This window comes from Crocuta crocuta, unplaced genomic scaffold (genome assembly GCF_008692635.1).
Source record: "Crocuta crocuta isolate KB4526 unplaced genomic scaffold, BGI_CrCroc_1.0 scaffold50, whole genome shotgun sequence".
Taxonomy (NCBI): domain Eukaryota; kingdom Metazoa; phylum Chordata; class Mammalia; order Carnivora; family Hyaenidae; genus Crocuta; species Crocuta crocuta.
The window spans coordinates 242,980-262,218 of NW_027527428.1; the positions used below are offsets into that span (position 1 = coordinate 242,980).

At 51.6% G+C, this 19,239-nt stretch overlaps 1 protein-coding gene across 1 annotated transcript in view; it reads right to left on the reverse strand.

Moving 5' to 3' along the window:
* Positions 1-19,239, reverse strand: part of LOC144224917 (uncharacterized) — a 154,547-nt gene that overhangs the window by 20,693 nt on the left and 114,615 nt on the right. The window contains exon 4 of the mRNA XM_077756006.1: positions 69-137. Coding sequence (XP_077612132.1) covers positions 120-137 — 18 coding nt within the window. The 3' untranslated portion in view covers positions 69-119. The remainder of the gene's footprint in view (positions 1-68; positions 138-19,239) is intronic.

Sequence of the window (19,239 nt, forward strand, 5' to 3'; positions counted from 1 at the left end):
ACAAAACTCCCAAAGCGAGAAGAGGTGCCCCCCCAACCCCCCGCCACCGATTACCGCTCGCAGCCCACCTTTTTGTCTTGCCCTTCTTTCTTGGTTTGGAGCACCTACGCAGGTCGGCCTCAAACTTCTGATTTCACCTAGAAAAAGAAGAGAGAATTACACCAGGAAATAAGATAATAAAACTCATCTTCACGCTTAAAATGTAAAGGGGGTGGTCTCTGGGTGACAGGCAGCCTGCGAAGGACATAGGAGTTTAACAGTTGTTTATTCTTTTTTTTTCCCCTTTATTTTAGCGGGAGAGAGAAAGTGTGAGTTGGGGGAGGGGAAGGGCAGAGAGAAAGAGAGACAGAGAGAGAAAGGGGGGGAGGGGAGAGAGGGGGAGAAGGGGAGGGAGAGGAAGAAAGAACCCTCAAGCAGGCTCCACGTTCAGCACAGAGCCCGACTCAGGGCTCAATGCCACGACCCTGGGATCATGACCTGAGTTGAAGTCCAGAGTCTGACGCTCAACTGACTGAGCCACCCAGGTGCCCGTTTATTCTTTAATATAGAATAAAACTACATTCATTCTGAATAAACACATGCCGTGCCTGTGACCATTCCTATGTCAGTCACAGGCACGGCAAATGGAAGGATACTGTCAAAGAAATACAGGTTATCATCTTAATACACGACACCTACGATAAAATGAAATGAATATTACAGTGGATAGTGATTTTATTTCAAGTTAAATCTTAAATTGACAGTGGATCTTTACTAAAAAAAAAAAAAAAAAATATCATCCCTTGCCACAGTCCTGAGTGGTTCTGGTTTTGAGGGTCCTTTGAGTCAGACTCCTAGGATACTACTGAATTTCATACGGTCTGACTCTATGGTATGTCTGAACTCATCAGATGGGATAAATCGGGAGGGACCATCTAGCTCTGTGCCTGGCCCCAATCGTTATTAGCTTCACTTTCGTTTATTCCTTTATGTGTTTCTAGAAAGAAAGGCTATTCCGTGCCATCCATATAATTCCTGAGCAAACGTATGCGGTTATCAGCATAGCTGCTGCTGCTGCTAAAATAGATATTTAATCTTTAAATCCGACCTCTGTTCAACCTGATTCAGACACCAGGAAGAGTAGTATTTCAAAAGGTGTTTAAGATAATAGCCCCATTCTAAGCTTCCCCATCATTAGGCTCAAAGAAATCACTCTAGACCCCTAGGTTGGCAAATGAAAACAGAGAGAAGAAAGAAAAAGGGGAAAATAATACCATCAGATTTGAAACAGAAAACTTGTAACCTTCACTCACAGGGGAAAGGATTGTTTGGGTGGTGTTTTGTTCTTTCGTCGGATGCGCACACACATCATCTTGGGGCTCAGATCCCTCCTGCGGTTTCTAGAGTTACGGAGGACAGGGTCCTTGCTGGTACTCTGTGGCCAGCCCCACCCACCGATGCCCACTACCATATAGGCATCCCCTGCGCCCCACAAGTCCTTCTGCCAATCCTGGGGACACACGTCTGCCGGGCCAGCTCCTCCTCCCACGGCCAAGAACTTATCCCAAGGCCAACCACAAATGCAACATAAGGCTCTTGAGTACAGGGCAAGGAGCTCAACCATTTTAGCTCCGCTGAACCATGTAACACCTGAGACATAACCAGAGACTCCCCCATGCCAGAAAGGTCATCGAAAAGAAGCAAGCAAAACCACAACATAGCCTCCGACTTTACCTCGGGCACCAGAACGGATTCCCACTCCTGGTACTGCTTTATGTAAAGTCACTCCCATGCCCAAAGCACGTTCAGTTTAGTAGGTGGAAAGCGTCTGATAACCCCTTTCGAGTTGAGGTGTAGATGCGTGGAAATGAGTCCAGCCTCACCCTTCGGGGACGTAGGACATTTAGCACAAGTACGCCTGAGCTCAGCCTGCTCCCACGATCATCATTTCGATCCAGCCAGTGTAGTAGCAGACTTTGGGGAGTGGGGGGCTTAAACCCTACGGAGGGGGAGGAAGGGTTCTCACTGCCTAGGCTCCCAGACCCAGCTACTCACTGAAATCACTCCCCCTGGCAGGTGGAAAATCATACTGAAGCCTGGGTCCCATTCCCAGCAGCTCCCACTAGTCTAGAGTAAGGTCTGAGCCTTGGGTTAAAGAACATTTTAAGTTCCCCAGGAGAGTTTCACATGCATCAAAATGTAAGGATCATCTGGAGGGTCTGATAAAATTCAAACTCAACCAGCCTGAGAATCTGTGTTTCTAATAAGCTCCTGGGCGAGCCCAACGCTGGTGGTCCGGCCGAACACGCGGAGTAAGCAGGGCTTAGCAGGGATGCCCTCAAACAGCCGCCTTGTGTCCCCTGCCCCAGAATCCTCAGGCAACTGACCCCACCCGGCCCCACTCTCCCCAAAGCTTCTCCAGCAGCCCCCAGACCTGCCCCGCTGACTCCTGGAGTGCCAGATGGAGAGAAGTCACTCGTATCTCAAGAGACAGCTGCCCCTCTGCCGCGCCCCCCCCCCCCCATCCNTCAGCAATCTAACCCTGGCCGGAAATACACTCTAAGAAAAGCTGCATTCAACAGAATGGGCTCTTTCTGACGGTGGATGCAGCCTCTCTCTGCCCACGGCACACGGACTCAGCACCTGGCACACGGAGCCCTTGGGTGGCCGCATACCCGCCTCCCCGCTGCCTATCCGTCCTCGGTGTAGACTCTGGCAGGACAGGGAGTGGATGGCGTTCCCTCGGAAGGTGCCCAGTGGCAGCTGGCCACACCCAGTACCAAACCTCTGAGCTTGCATCCAGGCTGCCCGCAGCCTGTCCCCAAAGGTCCCTCCCTTCCATCTGTACCCCCACCCTGACCAGGTCCTTCCAGACATCTCCAGGGATACCTTGAGCCCAACACTGGGCCCAACCACCTCCACCCAAGACGAAGGGGCTGGTCCTCCTGGGTGCCTGTGACTGAGCCACGGAAGGCTCAGCAGGTGAGGCCACCAGAAGCCATGAGCCTGGAACACATCCTGTCCCACACCAACCCCCCTCCTCGCCTCTCCACCCACGCTCGTCAGCCACGCAGACGACAGAAGGCCGCATGGTGAGGCAGACCAGAGCAGGGCAAGATCAAACACCGGCTTTGAACACTTTGTAAGCGAGAGGTCCCTCTTTGGCCAGAATAAGGGTTGCAGTTGAGGAGAATTCTTGGACCTTCTGAATGGGTCCTGTACCACAGAGGAGTGACTTCCACGAAACAGGCCAGGGAGCTGTCAGCAGGCCAAACCGCGGGGCCCCATTTCTAAGAAGGTACCAAGGCCGATACCCACCGAGCACAGGACGCAGGGCCCAGGAGCCCGATCCAGGAAAATGTTCTAATTTCTTATAAAATCAGAAGGAGTAAAATGAGTATAATATTAATGCCTAAATAACAATGAACCCAGCCTGGATGATATTTACCCTTAAAATCACTGCAGTCATAACATGTCATTTTTAGGAGCGCCAGGGTGGCCCAGTCCATTGAGCATCTGACTTTGGCTCAGGTCATGATCTCACAGTTCATGGGTTCGAGCCCCGCTTCGGGCTCTGTGCTGACAGCTGGAGCCTGGAGCCTGCTCCAGAGTCTGTTTCCGTCTCTCTGCCCCTCCCCTGCTCATGCTCACTCACTCTCTTTCTCTCTGTGTCTCAAAAATAAATAAAGGGGAGCCTGGGTGGCTCAAGTCAGTTGAGCATCCGACTTCATCCCAGGTCATGATCTCACGGCTCATGGGTTCGAGCCCTGGGTTGGACTCTGTGCTGACCGCTCAGAGCCTGGAGCCTACTTCGAATTCCGTCTCTCTCTCTCTCTGCCCCTCCCCTGCTCATGCTCTTGTTTGCTCTCTCTCTCTCAAAAATAAACATTAACAAATAAAGAAAGAAAAAACATTTTTAAAAAAATAATAAAGTGTCATTTTTTTTTTCTTTTTGGGGAAGGGACTCATGAAGACAAAAGGGCCTAAGGTCACGAGCATCTCATCCACCTCAGAGTCTGACTTCCTTCCAAACTTGCCACCCTTTACGCACACCCTTTGTCAAATGCCCTTTCTTGGAGACCCCTCCCCAACCCAAAGCCCTCCCCTCGAGTGCCTCCCAACAATGCCCCGCTCAGTCTGTCCCAAGCTCTTCTGTTCCCTGCAGGTGCGCCGGGCCTGCTTCCGTCCAGGCTGACGAGCCCCCGCCCCCGCTCTGTGGATGTGGCTGGGCCAGGCAGGCACCGCAGNCTTTATCAGGATTCACCCCCAGGTCAGGATTAGGGTCTATGTATCTTCTCTAATTTTCTTGCCGAGGAAGGGGGGAAAGGCGTCCTCTGCTGCTCACCCCCTTCACTTCCCCACCCCATCCAGGCTTGGCTTTTGGACAAGCAAGATGCCCAGTGATCTTCCCCACGAACGAAGTCACTCTAGCTAAAGTCCAATCAGGCACAACTGGAAGACACAGATAGATAAAGAGATAGAAAGATAGGTAGGTAGGTAGGTAGGTAGATACGCAGGCAGTTAATTTTTCACGAAAGAAAAGTTGGGACATCCCAGACCCAAATCAAGGGCTTTATTAGTTGGCACTAACTCAGCTCAAGTAAACAAAAGAACTGACATGCCAGGTTGGCAATTTACCTCCTAATTATTCTGGCCCAACTGTGAAAGGTGTACTTGGAGAACAATCATAGATACATATTTCCCTAAATACACGGTGTCTCTCTCCCTCTCGCTTTCTCTGTCTGTCTCCTGCCCATCTCCCTTCCGAGGAGCCTTTCTAGAGGAGACACCTCGTAACGAGAGCCACCTACCTCCTCAGCTCAGGCACGGCTACATCACCAAAGACCTGTTACCAGAACGTCAAGGAAAGCTGACACCAAGTTGGGGAGTATCCTTCACCTAATCGAAAAAAAGCACTGTGGCAGGGCGGCAAGGTTTCCCCTCTCTTTCCCCAGCGTGCCTTTCTGGGGGTCTCCCCTGGGGGAATAAATTCCCTGCCTAGATTCCTAAGTCAGCCCTGCAAACGAAAGACGAAGCCCCCATCAATAGAGCGATACTTCGTGCTCACGCCTTAGTGGCTACTGCAAAGGAAAGCCTGTCTGCAAAATAAAGAGGTGATGAGCACAGAGGCTGAGGACCACACGATGCCAGCATGTTACCCTGGGAATTAGTTCAATGTGCCTCTCTAGGAGACTGACCTGGCTCAGAGACAAAGTGCGTGCTTTTGCAGGCTTATAGTGGAGCCCACAGAACATTCGCTCTTTGATGAAAGTCTCTTGGGAATGTACTGTATGTGGGCAACCTCAACTCAAAAATATACGTATGCGTGAGTGAGTGAGTGTGTGTTTGTGTGTGGCTATGTATATACGCCCCAGGACAATGAGTTTACAGGAAAGCAAACCAGTTCTAAACAAGAGCCTTTGACTTAAAGCAACAGAAATGCGGTTTCCTTGCACCTAATCCATAAGGATTCTAGGCGACCCAGTTAAGAGCGGATGAAAAGGACGTCGGACTGTGCGAGCTTACTGTCAGCTGGATGACAAGCTCTGTAAAGAGTTCTAGCCAAATCTCAGATTCCGACTCCAAAAAGGTGGAGACGAGGGTATACATTTCAGAAGGAGACAAACATCCATTCCACGCGGACTGTTCTGAGGAGACACGGAAGGAGGGAAGCAGCAAAGAAAAGCGTCTCTCTGAACAGTGACTATGTTGACGCGGGCTTTATTTTGAAGGACTGCCCATTCTAAGCACAGAATACAGACCAGACGATGTCGAGTGTCTGGCAAATTTGCTGCAGATGAAGGACATCGAGTCTTGGCAAATAATCAAACTTATGTCACCCACTGCTGGGTTCTAGAGTCAGAGAGTCTAAGATAAAAATCCTAGCTTGACCACCAGCTAGCTCTATCACCACGGACCCCTTCCTGGGTATCCATTTTCTCACCTGAAAAACAGGGACAGCAGTAGCGACCATTCTTTGTCACTAGTAAGCCTCACACCTGTGAGCCATGATCATTCTTGATACTTCTATTTGAGGATGTAAAATATTTCACAGATTGGTTTTTGGTACTAAATTAAACCATTTGTTCAACTGTGTAGCATACTTCCTGGTCAATAGAAAGTAATCAACAAGTAAAACTGCTATGAGCGTAAACATAAATAGATTATAGAATCACACAGCTTAGAAAAACAACCTTGGAAGGAGAAAGCAAAAGGTTACCCATTGCCATTTCTGGAGAGTACGTTTATGGGCAATTTGTTTTATTTCTGCATGTCGAAAGTGAACAGGCATCTTTTGGTAAAGGGGAAAAAAAAGTCTTGGTATTTAAAAAAAAAATACAAGTGAAATGGACATCCATCGTCTTCAATTAGAAATAAAGCTATAAATGTAGTTTTTAAAAAACGGTCAAGGGACGCCTGGGTGGCTCAGTCGGTGAGCGTCCAACTCTTGATTTCAGCTCAGGTCATGATCCCAGGGTGGTGGGATCGAACCCCACATCTGGCTCCACATTGAGTGTGGAGCCTGCCTAAGACTCTCTCTCTCTCTCTCTCTCTCCTCTGCCCCTCCCCTGCTCACGCTCTCTAACAAAACAAAAAACCACAGTCAAAACAGAAGCTACAGGATTGCTTGTGAAATCAGAAATAGATATTGCAAGCTTGCCCACAAGTTGGCGTTTGAGATGAGATCTAGCAAGGGTGCCCTTGGGACCTGCTGTGTGCCCCGCGGCCCAGGGGTAAGTAAGACACACCCGGGTGGTGAGCAGGGCAGCCCGCAGACTTCACTGACAGGAGAGCAGCACTTTGCACTGAAGGATGTTACAGTCAATACTGGCTTGAACGGTCAACTTGACCAAGAATCCTAACTCGGCTGACGGGCTGCAGGCCAGAAGGTTAACAGACCTGCTCCGTGGCATTTTCCAAATACCTGTGCCATTATAGTCAGAGGGTTCTAATGACACTAGTCGTTTTGGTTCAGGACCTACGGCCCTGTGCACTTCCCGGAGCCTGTTACATAATCCCGGGCTGAAAACATAGGCCAAGCTCCATGGAGATGTGGAGACCACGCCAGAAACAAGGGGCCCGCTGCTGGAGAGNCCTCATGGGCCTCATTTGGGCGCCCAGGTTCAGGAGCTTCCCCTTATCCTCCTCTTCCTCCTGGGTCCAGCACAGAGGGGCTCCCCACGGCTCGGGGCTCCTCTTGTTCTCTAAGATTTCCCAAATCCCTGCCCCTGTCCTTTTTCCCAAGCCCCAGTGTGCAAGCGAATCACTGATTCCCAAAGAACTTCGAATTCTCCACACCCAAGGGAAGCCCTGATCCCCTCCACCGGGCCCGCCTCGGAACCTCCCCATTTTGGTTAATTTAACTTCACTCTCTCAGTTATCCACATGGGCAATATCTCCCCAAATCATGGGACTCACCCTACCTCTGGTCAGTTCTGATGTTGTTCATGATCCGTCTTCTCTTTTGTCCCCATGGCCCTGACCACAGCTTCGGCTCTTGCTAACCTCAGGTCCAGAGCATCCATATAATAAAAATGTCATCTGTTGGGTATTTACTGTGTCCCAGCCCTTTACATGTGTGCCTTTACTTAATTCCCTCATCTTGTGCCACGTCTCACCCTATTCTCTATCCCTCCACACACCAGCTCTATGTCTGGGCTGCAAAGCTCTAAGCTCTTTGGTGTCTCAGGTCCTTTGCACATACTATGTCCTCAGCCTGAAGCATTTTGTTTAACTTCTGACATCGCAGCTTAGACAGCACTTAGAGAGGCGTCCATGATGACTCTACAACACGGGCCACCCAAGCAGTCAAAACCACTCTGTTCCTCACAGCACTTAACCTAATCCAAAATGATCAGATGTATTTATTTCCTTTTAGTTTGTGCGTCTGCCTACAATCTTACGACTGGACTAGAAGAATCAGGCGTGCAGAGATGATATCTGTTTGGTTCTCCACGGTATGATCAGCATATGTTGTAGGACCCAGCCCTCTTTTGGTTGAATGAATGAATATTAGTACCCCTATGTGAAAGATAAGGCAACAGATGAACAGAAAGCTTTACAACTCGTTCAAGGTCACGAGGCGTGCACGTAGTTGAGTCCACATTTGCACCAAGGTCCTCCGGCTCCAGGGGTAAAGCTGACAGCCACCTGGCTATTCTGCTTGCCACGGGCTCCAATGACCCCCTACCTGGGCTTTCAACTTGCCCGATCCAGCCCCTTCGGTATTGCTCTCCCGGTTTATCATTCTGAAATATCAACTATGTCTACCAAACTCTGCTCAACAGTCAATCAGCGGCTCCCTACTGCCTTCCACGCACAGACCACACGCGGCGGCCTGAAATCAGAGGCCATCTACACTCTGTCCTTCCTTGTCTCTCCCCAGCCTTGTCCACAGGGTTTCTCCACTTCTTATCTAATCTTCGCTCCCCACACCTGCAAGGATGCCGCCCTCTCTCTGCCTCTCCCTGACACCTTCCCTTGAGGCCCAGCCCAGATCCGACCTCTCATGAGAAGCCACCTGGCTTTCCAGCCCTCAGTGGTGGCTCACACTCAAGCCACAGTATTACTGGGCGCACCGCAGGTACACTAAACACGAGATGAAAGAAGGAAGAGGTTCCCTATCCTATCTCCCCTCGCTCCTGCCCGCTGCAAGATCTTGAATTCCTTTAGGGCAGGCAATATGCTTCCTGGCTTGGGACCCCTAGAGCTCAGGATAACCCTTGCGGAGAGGAGTTTTGCTGCTGCTATGTGCCATGCTCTGGCCTGAAGTCCTCCAAAGATGGGGGTGCCTGGGCGCCCGGTGGCTTACTTAGTTGAGCATCTGACTTTGGCTCAGGTCTTAATTTCACAGTTCATGAGTTCGAGACCTGCGTCGGGCTCTGTGCTGACAGCTCAAAGCCTGGAACCTGCTTCGGATTCTGTGTCTTCCTCTCTCTCGGTCCCTCCCCCATTCATGCTGTCTCTTTCTGTCTCTCAAACCTAAATAAACATTGGGGCACCTGGGTGGCTCGGCTGGTTAAGGGGCTGACATCAGCTCAGGTCATGATCTCGAAGTCCATGGGTTCGAGCCCTGCGTCGGGCTCTGTGCTGATGGCTCGGAGCCTGGAGCCTGCTTCGGATTCTGGGTCTCCCTCTCTCTGCCCCTCCCCTATTCACACTCTGTCTCTGTCTCTCAAAAAGTGAATAAAAAATTTAAAAAACTAAATAAACATTTAAAAAGTTTAAAAACAAAGAGATGGGTGACGGGCACAGCAACGGCAAAGCTCTCTCACGGCCGCCAAGCCAGAGCAGCTGTACTCAGTGTCCCTGGAGGCTGGCTTCTCAAGTCTTTCCCACCCCACCTCCACCTGGAGCTGCTAACAGGAGGGCTCCTCTGAGCTCTGTCCGGGGTCCTCCCTGAGCAGAGGCTCTAATGGGAACCTAAAGACAGAGCCCAAGCCACTGCGCTTAAAAGGGGAAAATAAAATAAAATAGAAAGTTTATAAGCCCATTGTTTTTCTCTTTTAAAACCACCTCTTTGCCCCTAGGGGCGCCTTCTGGACTCGGTGTCAGTGAGCACCCTTCCAAGTACCCATCGGGAGCCAGAGCATCAAAGCAGAGCCTCCCTCGGCAGGGATCAGGACAGCTCTGGGGCTACGTGCTTGCCGAGGGCTGCCCGGCAGAGGTGTGCGAGGCCCCGGTCCCCCACCCTCTCACCAAGTCTTGGCCTCCACATGTGTTGCTTTCACTGTGTTTAATGGAAAAGAAAATGCTCAACTCAAAAACACTTTTCCAACGATATTTTAAGGGAATATGAGATCACAGAAAATCAGGGAGGTAAATTGAAATGGTGTAACCCCAAGCCACATTTTTTTTTCAAAGAATCTCCTGGGGGGGAGAGGAGGGGGGTATATCTGGGGAGACCTTACCCTCGAGGCGACCTGGGCAGCAGCAACTCTGATGGTCGCCATGAAAAGTCACGATGCTACCTGAACCCACACCCTCACTGCAAACATCCTCCTCCCCTCTGAGGCCCGAAGGGACCCCGAGGTCCCTTAGCTTTGCGAAAGCTGCCAACACCATCTACCCACCCCCGGCCCTTGCCAGCCGGGTCAACACCCTGCCACTGCCAGAGATACCAAATGTTTCCTAAACCCACCCCAAGGCCAGCTCCCTGAGCTATGAATCGTTATTAACATTAACTCGGGGCATTAATTAAAAAACGTTCAGCCAGGCAAATTCTCATACTTTTAAAAAGTCATTTGGGTAATCGCCTTTCCATGCCACAAACTTTCCAAACGACTGACAGGTTGACATTTCATAATGTTGTTTGTGTTAATCAAGAAGGAGGGAAAGAGCCAGTGTGGTTCCTCAGTTCAGTTTTCAGGTGCTTTGATCTATTAATTGGCAAATCCCCACTTAACAGCTATACAGCAAGTCTGGGGGGCAAGGAGGCTCCCCCCTCCCCGGGGCTAGGGTCTGGGCTGGTGAAGAGGGAATGCCCCAGGGCATTGCCACAGCTTCTTCCAGCTTCCAACCCTCCCCAACACCCAGCAAGCAGTTTCCCCTGAGCCGCACTGCAGAAACCCCCAAACTTTACTCCAGGCTGCACACCACCCCATTCATGCCCCCTCTCTGCCGGAGAAGGGCTACTTCCTGCACAAATATCATTGGGGGGGTGCTATTTCAGCAAACTCAGGAATCTGAGGGCAGTGGGGACTAGGCTCTGAAACTCTCAAACTTCTTTCTTTTTTTTTAATGTTTTATTTATTTCTGAGAGAGAGAGACAGCGTGAGCAGGAGAGGGTCAGAGAGACAGGGAGACAGAATCTGAAACAGGCTCCAGGCTCTGAGCTGTCAGCACAGAGCCTGACGCGGGGCTCGAACCCACGAACTGTGAGATCCTGACCCGAGCCGAAGTCGGATGCTTAACCGACTGAGCCCCTCAGGCGCCCCTCCTCAAACTTCTTTCTTAAAGCGGGAGAAACCAGAACCAGGCTGGAGTACGTGAGTTTGAATCCCACCTCCACCATTTACCCTAAGTCTTGGGCTTCTCTGTGCCTCAGTTTCCTCATCTGTCAACATTTGTATAACAAGTGTAATACCTGCCAAGAAGGTTGTTTGGAAGGTTAAGTCAATATTGGTAAAGCACTTACAACAGGGTCAGGGCATAAGAGACGATCTATGTTTAACAGCGTTCCCTCCTCCCTAATGCACACGAATAAGGAGCCAGCATTTAACTGAAAACAGGGTTGAATCCGTCCTGGCTGACAAGAGCGCAGAGGGCCAGGCCGTGCCCACTTCCCCGTTGCCTGTTTCCAGGGGGCCGCTGCGCCCCCCCGCCCCCAAGGCCCGGCAGGGCCCCGGGGCACAAATGTGACAGCCGAGGCCCATTCTGAAGCCTGACCTGAAGGCACGCCCGTTTCCACGTGACACCATGACCTGACCACGCCACAGAGTCTTCTACGGGAAGACGAACGGCGTCCCGGGAGCCTGCACTGAGCACTGCAGGCCCCACTGCGTCCAGGGGCAGGCAGCCGACACAGGGCCGGCCAGGGCGAGGCAAGGGGTCGGTGTGGAGGGAGCTGCACACTCACCTCCCAGCCCTTCCTCAGGACCTCACTGCGACCCGCCTGCCTGACGGACACAGACAGCAGCCACCACCCTGAAGGGAAGGATGGGTTTTCATTTCTTATTGTTGTTGTTTTTTTTTTAAGTTTATTTGTTGAGAGAGAGCGAGCATGCACACACACGCACACAAGTTGGGGAGGGGCGGGGGGAGCTGAGAATCCCAAGTAGGCTCCACACTGTGAGCACAGAGGCCGAGTTGGGGCTCAAACCCACCAACCGTGAGACCACGACCAGAGCCAAGGTCAAGAGTTGAACGCTAAACCGACTGAGCCACCCAGCTGCCTAGGGAAGGGTTTTCTTTTATCTTTTTAATTTTTTTTTTAACATTTATTCATTTTTGAGAGACACAGAGAGATAGAGTGTGAGCAGGGGAGGACCAGAGAGAGGGGGAGACACAGAACCCGAAGCAGACTCCAGGCTCTGAGCTGTCAGCACAGAGCCCCACGCGGGGCCTGAACCCACTAACCCTGAGATCATGACCTGAGCTGAAGTCAGCCACTTAACCGAGTGAGCCCCCCAGCGCCCGCCCCAAGGAGGAGTTTTCTTAAGGAAACACCACCGTGAAGCCTCCCAGTGATCTTTTAACAACAAAATATGACACACGCAGGCACAGACCTTATCTAAAATCACTGCGGACCCGCGGATGCATGCCAGTGTTAATGGAGCACCTACTGTGTGCCTGTTGTGAGTACAGGCACCAAAAACACAGGGCACATGGGACGCCCAGGTCGCTCAGTCAGTGAAGCGTCGGACTCTCGGTTTCGGCTCAGGTCATGATTCCGCGGTTTCGCAAGTCCAAGCCCCACATCAGGCTCTGCGTTAGCGCCATGGATTCTCTCCCTCTTTCTCTCTGCTCCCCCACACACTCTCTCTCTCTCTCAAAATACATAAATAAACTTAATGAAAAAAATTGTTTTGAAAGAAATACAAAGCCCAGAAAGGAAGGTCGCAAGCTCCCCAGAGCAGGAAACCTCGTAGGAGAGATGACGTCGAAAACAAGCAACGCTCATATTATGTGTGCACGTTATATAACGTATATGTCATACGTATGAACATACGCATGGATACGTACAAGAGGGAGGAGCTGGGGGAGAAGGCGGCTCCCACCTCCAGGGGATGACAGGGTGGGGGCATTTGGGCCGGAGATGAGCAAACGGCTGTGGGGTCGTTAGCCAGAAGGTTAGCTGGGTGTTAGTGGAAAGGGGGACGGCGGGCATCTCTGCCTATGAATTCCAACGCTGGCGCTCTGGCTGTGCCATCTTGGGTTTTTAACACTTTTCTGAACATCCGTAGAAACGCATAATGCACAGACACCCCCACGCAGCAGGCAGGCAGTAGGTGATCGATTAACTGCCAAGGAGAGAAAAGCGAGAAAGCCTGGCCGAGGCGGTGCTCGAACGAGGCCGTCGGGAGGTGCCTGGCTGGGCTCAAAGTCAGACCAGCAAGCGAGAGGCCCTCATGGGAGCCTGGTGGCAGGACGGCCCCGACCCTGCATTTATGCTGTTTTATCAGCCCCATCGGCAAAATCTGGGCCATCGTTCCTCCTCCTTCCTGTCTCCCCGGGCTGTCTGAGGACACATGAGAACCAAGCTGGGCCAGAGAGCGGGTAGGAGATCTGTGATTTCAGAAGAAAGGCAAGCCGGGAGCCGAAAGAATGATTATTCAACTCGTGGAGGCCATGTGTGGATGATGGTTGGGATTTCTTCAGGTTTCTCAGGAAACCCTAACAGAAGAGAGGTTATTTCACTGAGACCGGGAAAGAATGTGCAGATATTTTAAAATATTAAATGGAATTCCTGAAGCCCCATGATAGGACACCTCCTTTTCCGAGCCCGGCTTGATTTTAAAGCCTTGAGTGGTAACCAGAAGCCGGACAGATCACAAGCTTGTTTAACTTGGCTCCCTGATCCCACGGCAAGCAGCCCCCGCTCAAGACTGGGCAGCCCGGGGACCCAGCCTGGCTCCTCACACAGTGTGACACCACTGGCTTCCTTTTGGAGTAGTATCTTCAGAAACGGTTACTTAAACTGAGAGTCGCAGGCCACTCCAGGCTTCCAGTGAGACCCAGGACACCTGTGGGGACACAGCTGAACCCGCCAGCCCAACAACAGACAGGAAGGCTGGGGGGAGGGGTTGGGAGAGATGGAGAGCAAACTGGGAGAGGTCCAGTCTCCTGCCGAAAGGCTCAAAAACCCCCAAAACATAACCAAGCGGCCTGCCGGGGAGCAGTGGTCCCCACATGTGGGCATGTGTACAGAGGAGCGTGGAATAAACACGCCTTGCCACCGAGGGCTCAGAGCCTAATGCAGAAACTCCACAAAACCCAGCTCTACAGGGCTCACGATGCACACAGACACAGGCCGTGGAGCCGTGCCTTACACCAAGACACACGCAAGCAAAGTTTTATTAACTTACGGAGGTGAAGGGTCAAGTTCATAACTGGAGAGAGACTGGGTATGCCCATCGCCTTAGATGTTTCAGAAAGAACTGGGTAGAACGACGTCTGCACAGGCACCAATACAAACTTTGGCACCGGTGGTTTCTGGTATTATTTGGTGGACATTCATCTCCTCCTACGTAGCTGCTCCAAGTACTGCCCTCACCCCCCAACTCTCTCATGGCTCCTGCAAATTCTAGCTGCATCTGTATTATAAGAACTTAGCGGAGCTGTCTTACTGTCCTAACAAGGATGAACACCTCCTGAAGGCCTAATCCATAAGCCAACTTTTGTGCCATTGGACGAATGTAAAATCCTTCAGAGTCCCACCCTAAGAAAGCCCACTTCACTAAACTTCCTCCATTTAGGATCGGGGTGGAGATCATTCTACTGTTCTGTGCTTCGGAAGATGTCGGGGAGTCCCAATTCTGCCACCATCCGATCTCGAGCTATTTCTAATGAATAACACGGAACAGTTAACAAAACGTGATCAAGAGATTGTCGGGAGAACCAGAGGTGGTAACTTGTACCACCAAATGGCTCAGAAGCCTCATAAATTAGAGAAGATGAGGTCTTCCAATCCTTCCTTGGAGACACCAAAAGCTGTTGGCTAGCTTTGAAAGCAGACAGCACTTGCAGTCCAGTGGAAGAGGCATCAGGGAGCGAGGGGGGGCAAAGAGAAGTCAAGAGGCAAGAAGCCCTCCCCTAGAGAAGGGCCCTCCGCCTCAGCACTAGAGATGTTTGGGGCTGGATCATTCTTCGTGGTGGAGCCTGTCCTGTGCCTGGGATACAGGATGTTTAGCAACCTCCCTGACCTCACCCACTAGATGCCAGCAGCCACCCCCAGCTGGGAAAATAAAAAAATGTCTCCAGACCACTGCCCGATGTCCCCCGCAGGGAAGAAGGATGCAAAATGGCGCCTGGCTAAGAACCACTGGACTAGAGTCGGGTGGCCACAAATTAGCAATGGGATCCGAAGGCTGTCAGAAGTCTCTGTTTCCCAGAGGCCTTAGCGTTCTCATCCATGAGATGAGGACACTGGACGGTACCAGTGTTTCCCACACGAGGAGCGATGGTCCCCTAGTGGTACCTGAGATACTGGTGGCCACGCTGTGACAAGACATTAAATAACACTGGGTCACACGGAAGTGCCTTTCCCTTTTCTGCTCTCTTTCCATACTGATCTGTACAGGAAAAGCATCCCCATTTGTGCTTTAAGTAATAGCTCTGCAACTCTGACTATATGAAGAGAGCAATTCTCAGGCACAGAGACTTGGGAAAGTCACAAAACCTCCATCTTTTATGATTTCACTGTATTTTCTACTTCTGTCCAATGACCTCCGATTCCATTTCCGACAGTGATGCGGATTTCCCTCTTAGTGTATGTTTATTTAAAAATATGAAACCATGTAGAAAACTATTAAGAAAACAACAGTATGGGGGTGCCTGAGTGGCTCAGTCGGTTGAGGCTCCGGGCAGCTCTTGATTTTGGCTCAGGTCATGATCCCAGGGTTGTGGGATCAAGCCCCACGTGGGGCTGCATGCTGGTAGAGCCTGGATGGGATCGTCTCTCCTCTGCCCCTCCCCCACTCATGTGCTCCCTCCCTCCCTCTCTCTCTCTCTCTCTCAAAAAAAATTTTTTTAAATTTATAATAAAAAAATGAAAAAGAAAGTTATAGTGTGTGTGGCCGTATGGCAAAAATCACCAAAGTCTTGGGAAGCACTTCGAACGGGTACCTCTGCCCCTCCCCCATCAAGTTCTAATCTCCCACTGGACATTTTCTTGGGTGCCTAAAATTAACCTCAAGGCATGAGGTGAGATTAGTAATTTGAAAATTCTTGAATCCAAAGTCCCTCTATAGTTTGGTTGTAAAGGTTGGTCATTTGCCACCTGTTCTCGGTTGAATTGTGTCCCCCCACTGAGCAGATTCGTATGTACAAGCCCAAATCCTCAGTACTTCGGAATGTGATCTCAGCTGGAAGTTAGGTCACGGCAGAGGTAAATCAGTTACGATGGGGTAGTACTGAAGTAAGGTGGGGGCCCCATACCACGGTATGCCTGGGGTCTTTATAAAAGGAAGAAATCTGAATACAGACACACACAGGGACCACACCACGTGGAAGTGCAGGCAGAAACGGGGTGATGCCTGAACGCACCAAGGGACACCAGCGATTGCCAGCAAACCCCCAGACGCCAAGAGAGAGGCATGGAACAGCTCCCCTTCAACCCCTCAGAAGGAGCCAAACCTTTGACCTTCTAGTTTCCAAAGCTGTGAGACCACAGAGGTCTATTGTGTAAGCCTGTTTATTTGCAGTACTTTTTGTAATATTAGCTCCTGCAAACTAATACATCATCGTAGATCAATTTGCTAGTTTGGTGACTGTATTTTGCACTTTTGAATCTCCCTGCAGGGCAGGAAACGCAGACACACCTGCTGAAGACCAGAGACAGAGGGCATGAGGGGGGGAGGGGCAGAGAGAGAGGGAGACACAGAATCTGAAGCTGGCTCCAGGCTCGGAGCTGTCAGCACAGAGCCCGACGCGAGGCTCAAATCCACGAACCTCGAGATCATGACCTGAGCCGAAGTCGGACACTTAACTGACTGGGCCAGCCAGGCGCCCGTCACCATCAGTGTTTACACACATCTTTAGACGTCCGCCGTAGGTACATCTTCGCAAACTGTATAAATTAGCTGTTGGTTTGTTGCGTACTCTTCTCTGCTTGCCTACACTGTGTCAGCTGCTAGCTGTGAAATATGGGTGCCCAGCTTCAGCATCGAGGGGGGCCCCAGAGTGGAGGCAGAGCAGGGCCGAGAACGCAGGTAGCTGAGCACAGGTGTTATCATCTGGAACTCAGAGTCTGTAGGATTCGTACTGTTTTCCCTAAAATACGCCCTGGCCCCCCGTGCAGATGCTCCTACTGAGCCTTTCAACCAGAAGGCTCCGGCCACCTGCGGAGGCTCAGAGCAGGCTCCAAAGTTCCAGTATGGAGGTATTTGAGGATCTGTCACCAAAACCAAAGTCTTATTTCAAAAGGATGCTCTGGTGAGTAATCCAAAGCACACAGAGCCTTCTGAGCCCTTCCGCAGAACACACCACATGACATGGTCACATCAAGGACCGCCTTGGAAGTGACCGGGGCCACCTCTCACTAGCCAACAGCGACAGGAACTAATGGCTCACCTTATACTAACACCAAGTCAGAACTCAGGACTTGGAAACACTTGCCACGTGGCCAGGAGACTGCAGCCCCAGTTTTGGGGGCGGGGGGGGGGTTCAGAAAAATGCCTCTATGATTCTTCACCCCTGCAATATATAACAGCAATAACCAATAAACAGAACCCACGAGCCCACTCGCATTGTGTTTCCATCTAAAACAAATATGCCATAACCCCACACCTCCGATCACAAACGTCCGTTTGAGAGATCAAGAATCAGGCTGGAATGTTAAATAGCAATCTTTTTTTTCCCCACTTCTGGGAGTAGCCTAGTTCGAACCAGAGCCAACAGAAGCATTAGGAGCCAGAACGCACAAATACCCAGCTGTACCCATGTACGTCATTCCCCCGGCACCTATCCTGGAGGTATTAATACCCGCCCCCATCCTGGAGGTATTAGTCCAAATCGTGATTGGGCATCCACAGTGTGTCAGATGCTGTGCAGGGGGCTGGGGCTTTGCCAGTCATGCAGTGGACACGGCCCCAGGCAGGGACAGCAGTCATGAATAAGGACACACGGGCATTCAACGATCAATCGCGGAGCTTCTGTGAGGAAGCCCAGAAGAACGATGTGGGGGTGGGAAGCGAGTTACAGCCTCAGCGGAGGCCCCTCTCGGGGAATGACACGAGCCATGTGAACTAACACAGGGGAGCGGCCGCCTTTGGCCGGACCCCAGGCATAACTGGGGTGGACCCCACTACAAGGCCACACTGCAGAGTGGAAATTCTGAAACCGTTAAAGCAAAATATAACTAGGCTTGAGAGAACATAAGACCCATGAGGATACAAGCCAGGGGCACGCAAACTGCAGACATGACCTCAAGGTAAGCTAGGAAACTCAGCGAGTCCTTGACACCGATGCCTCGTTCTAGCACCTACCACTGAACCGAGGCGAATGGCAACAGGTCTTAAAGGGACCAGGCAGAACGGTGAGATTTCACCCCTCCGGTCCACGGGGTTCTGGAAAGGCATTGATGAGGGCCTTGAGCATGACCGCTCGACATTTTATCACCGTGAGTGAAGCCTGGTTAAAATAAAGTTAAATAAATAAGATAAAGGCTTCCGGATTCCTTGTCCCTCACTGGGATAAACCCCCCAAGGCAAGCCTGGAAATTCCCTAGGCTGCTGAGTCCCTGGGGCTCAAAGTTCTCCTCTTCCCAGCCCCACCCGCCAGCGGAAAAGTACTGGCATCTCGGCGGCTGGGTTTCTCGCAGGGGTCCAGGATGGAGACACGTCCATGCCCCCCTACCCATACCCTACAGGGAAACCCCACCGCACCGGGTCGAGCCCCAGCCTCCCCCTCCGGCCTGACTGGTTTCACAGCCTTGAACAACCCTGCCCAAATAACCAAGCAGTCAAGTGTGGCTGGCGGCCAGGAAAAATGCCTTGAAAAGCAGGGAGCTCTTGAGATCCGACGGCTCACAGCTTGGCCGGGACGCCACCCGGTGTGGAAAAGGAACACGAAGGTCTGGTGGAGTGAGGGGGGAAGGAGGCCTCGGCACCCTGCAGCCAGCCTAGGACCAGAGGGCCCAGCGCCGTGGGGCCCGCGGTGATCACCAAGGGGGCGCTTCCAAAGTGAAGAGAAAGTTCTGGAACGGCAAGGCAGAGGTGGGCGACGGTGGGGCAGGCTCGAGGGGTGGGAGACACTAGGACCTTCGTGCCTCTTCTCGTGAGATGCCACACCTGACCGGCCAGGGCACACCTGGACGCCGGGGCAGGCCGAGCTCTCCAACAGTTGCTCACTGTTCCCTGAGCGGAGAGGCCTGGCAGCCGCACTCCTCCCAGACAGGGGGGTTTTTCTCCTCCTCAGTGGGGCCACGCCTTGCCCCAGGCACATATTCCGTCCGTCCAAGGGTTTCGTCCAAGCCCCAGGCTCTGACCACAAAAAGTGCCCTTTTCTTTGGCGGGCTCACCTCAGACGTGAGGTACTGGGGAGCCAAACCGCCTGCTAAAAGGACGTCCCCAGCACATTTCTTTCTAGTCAGAGGAGCCA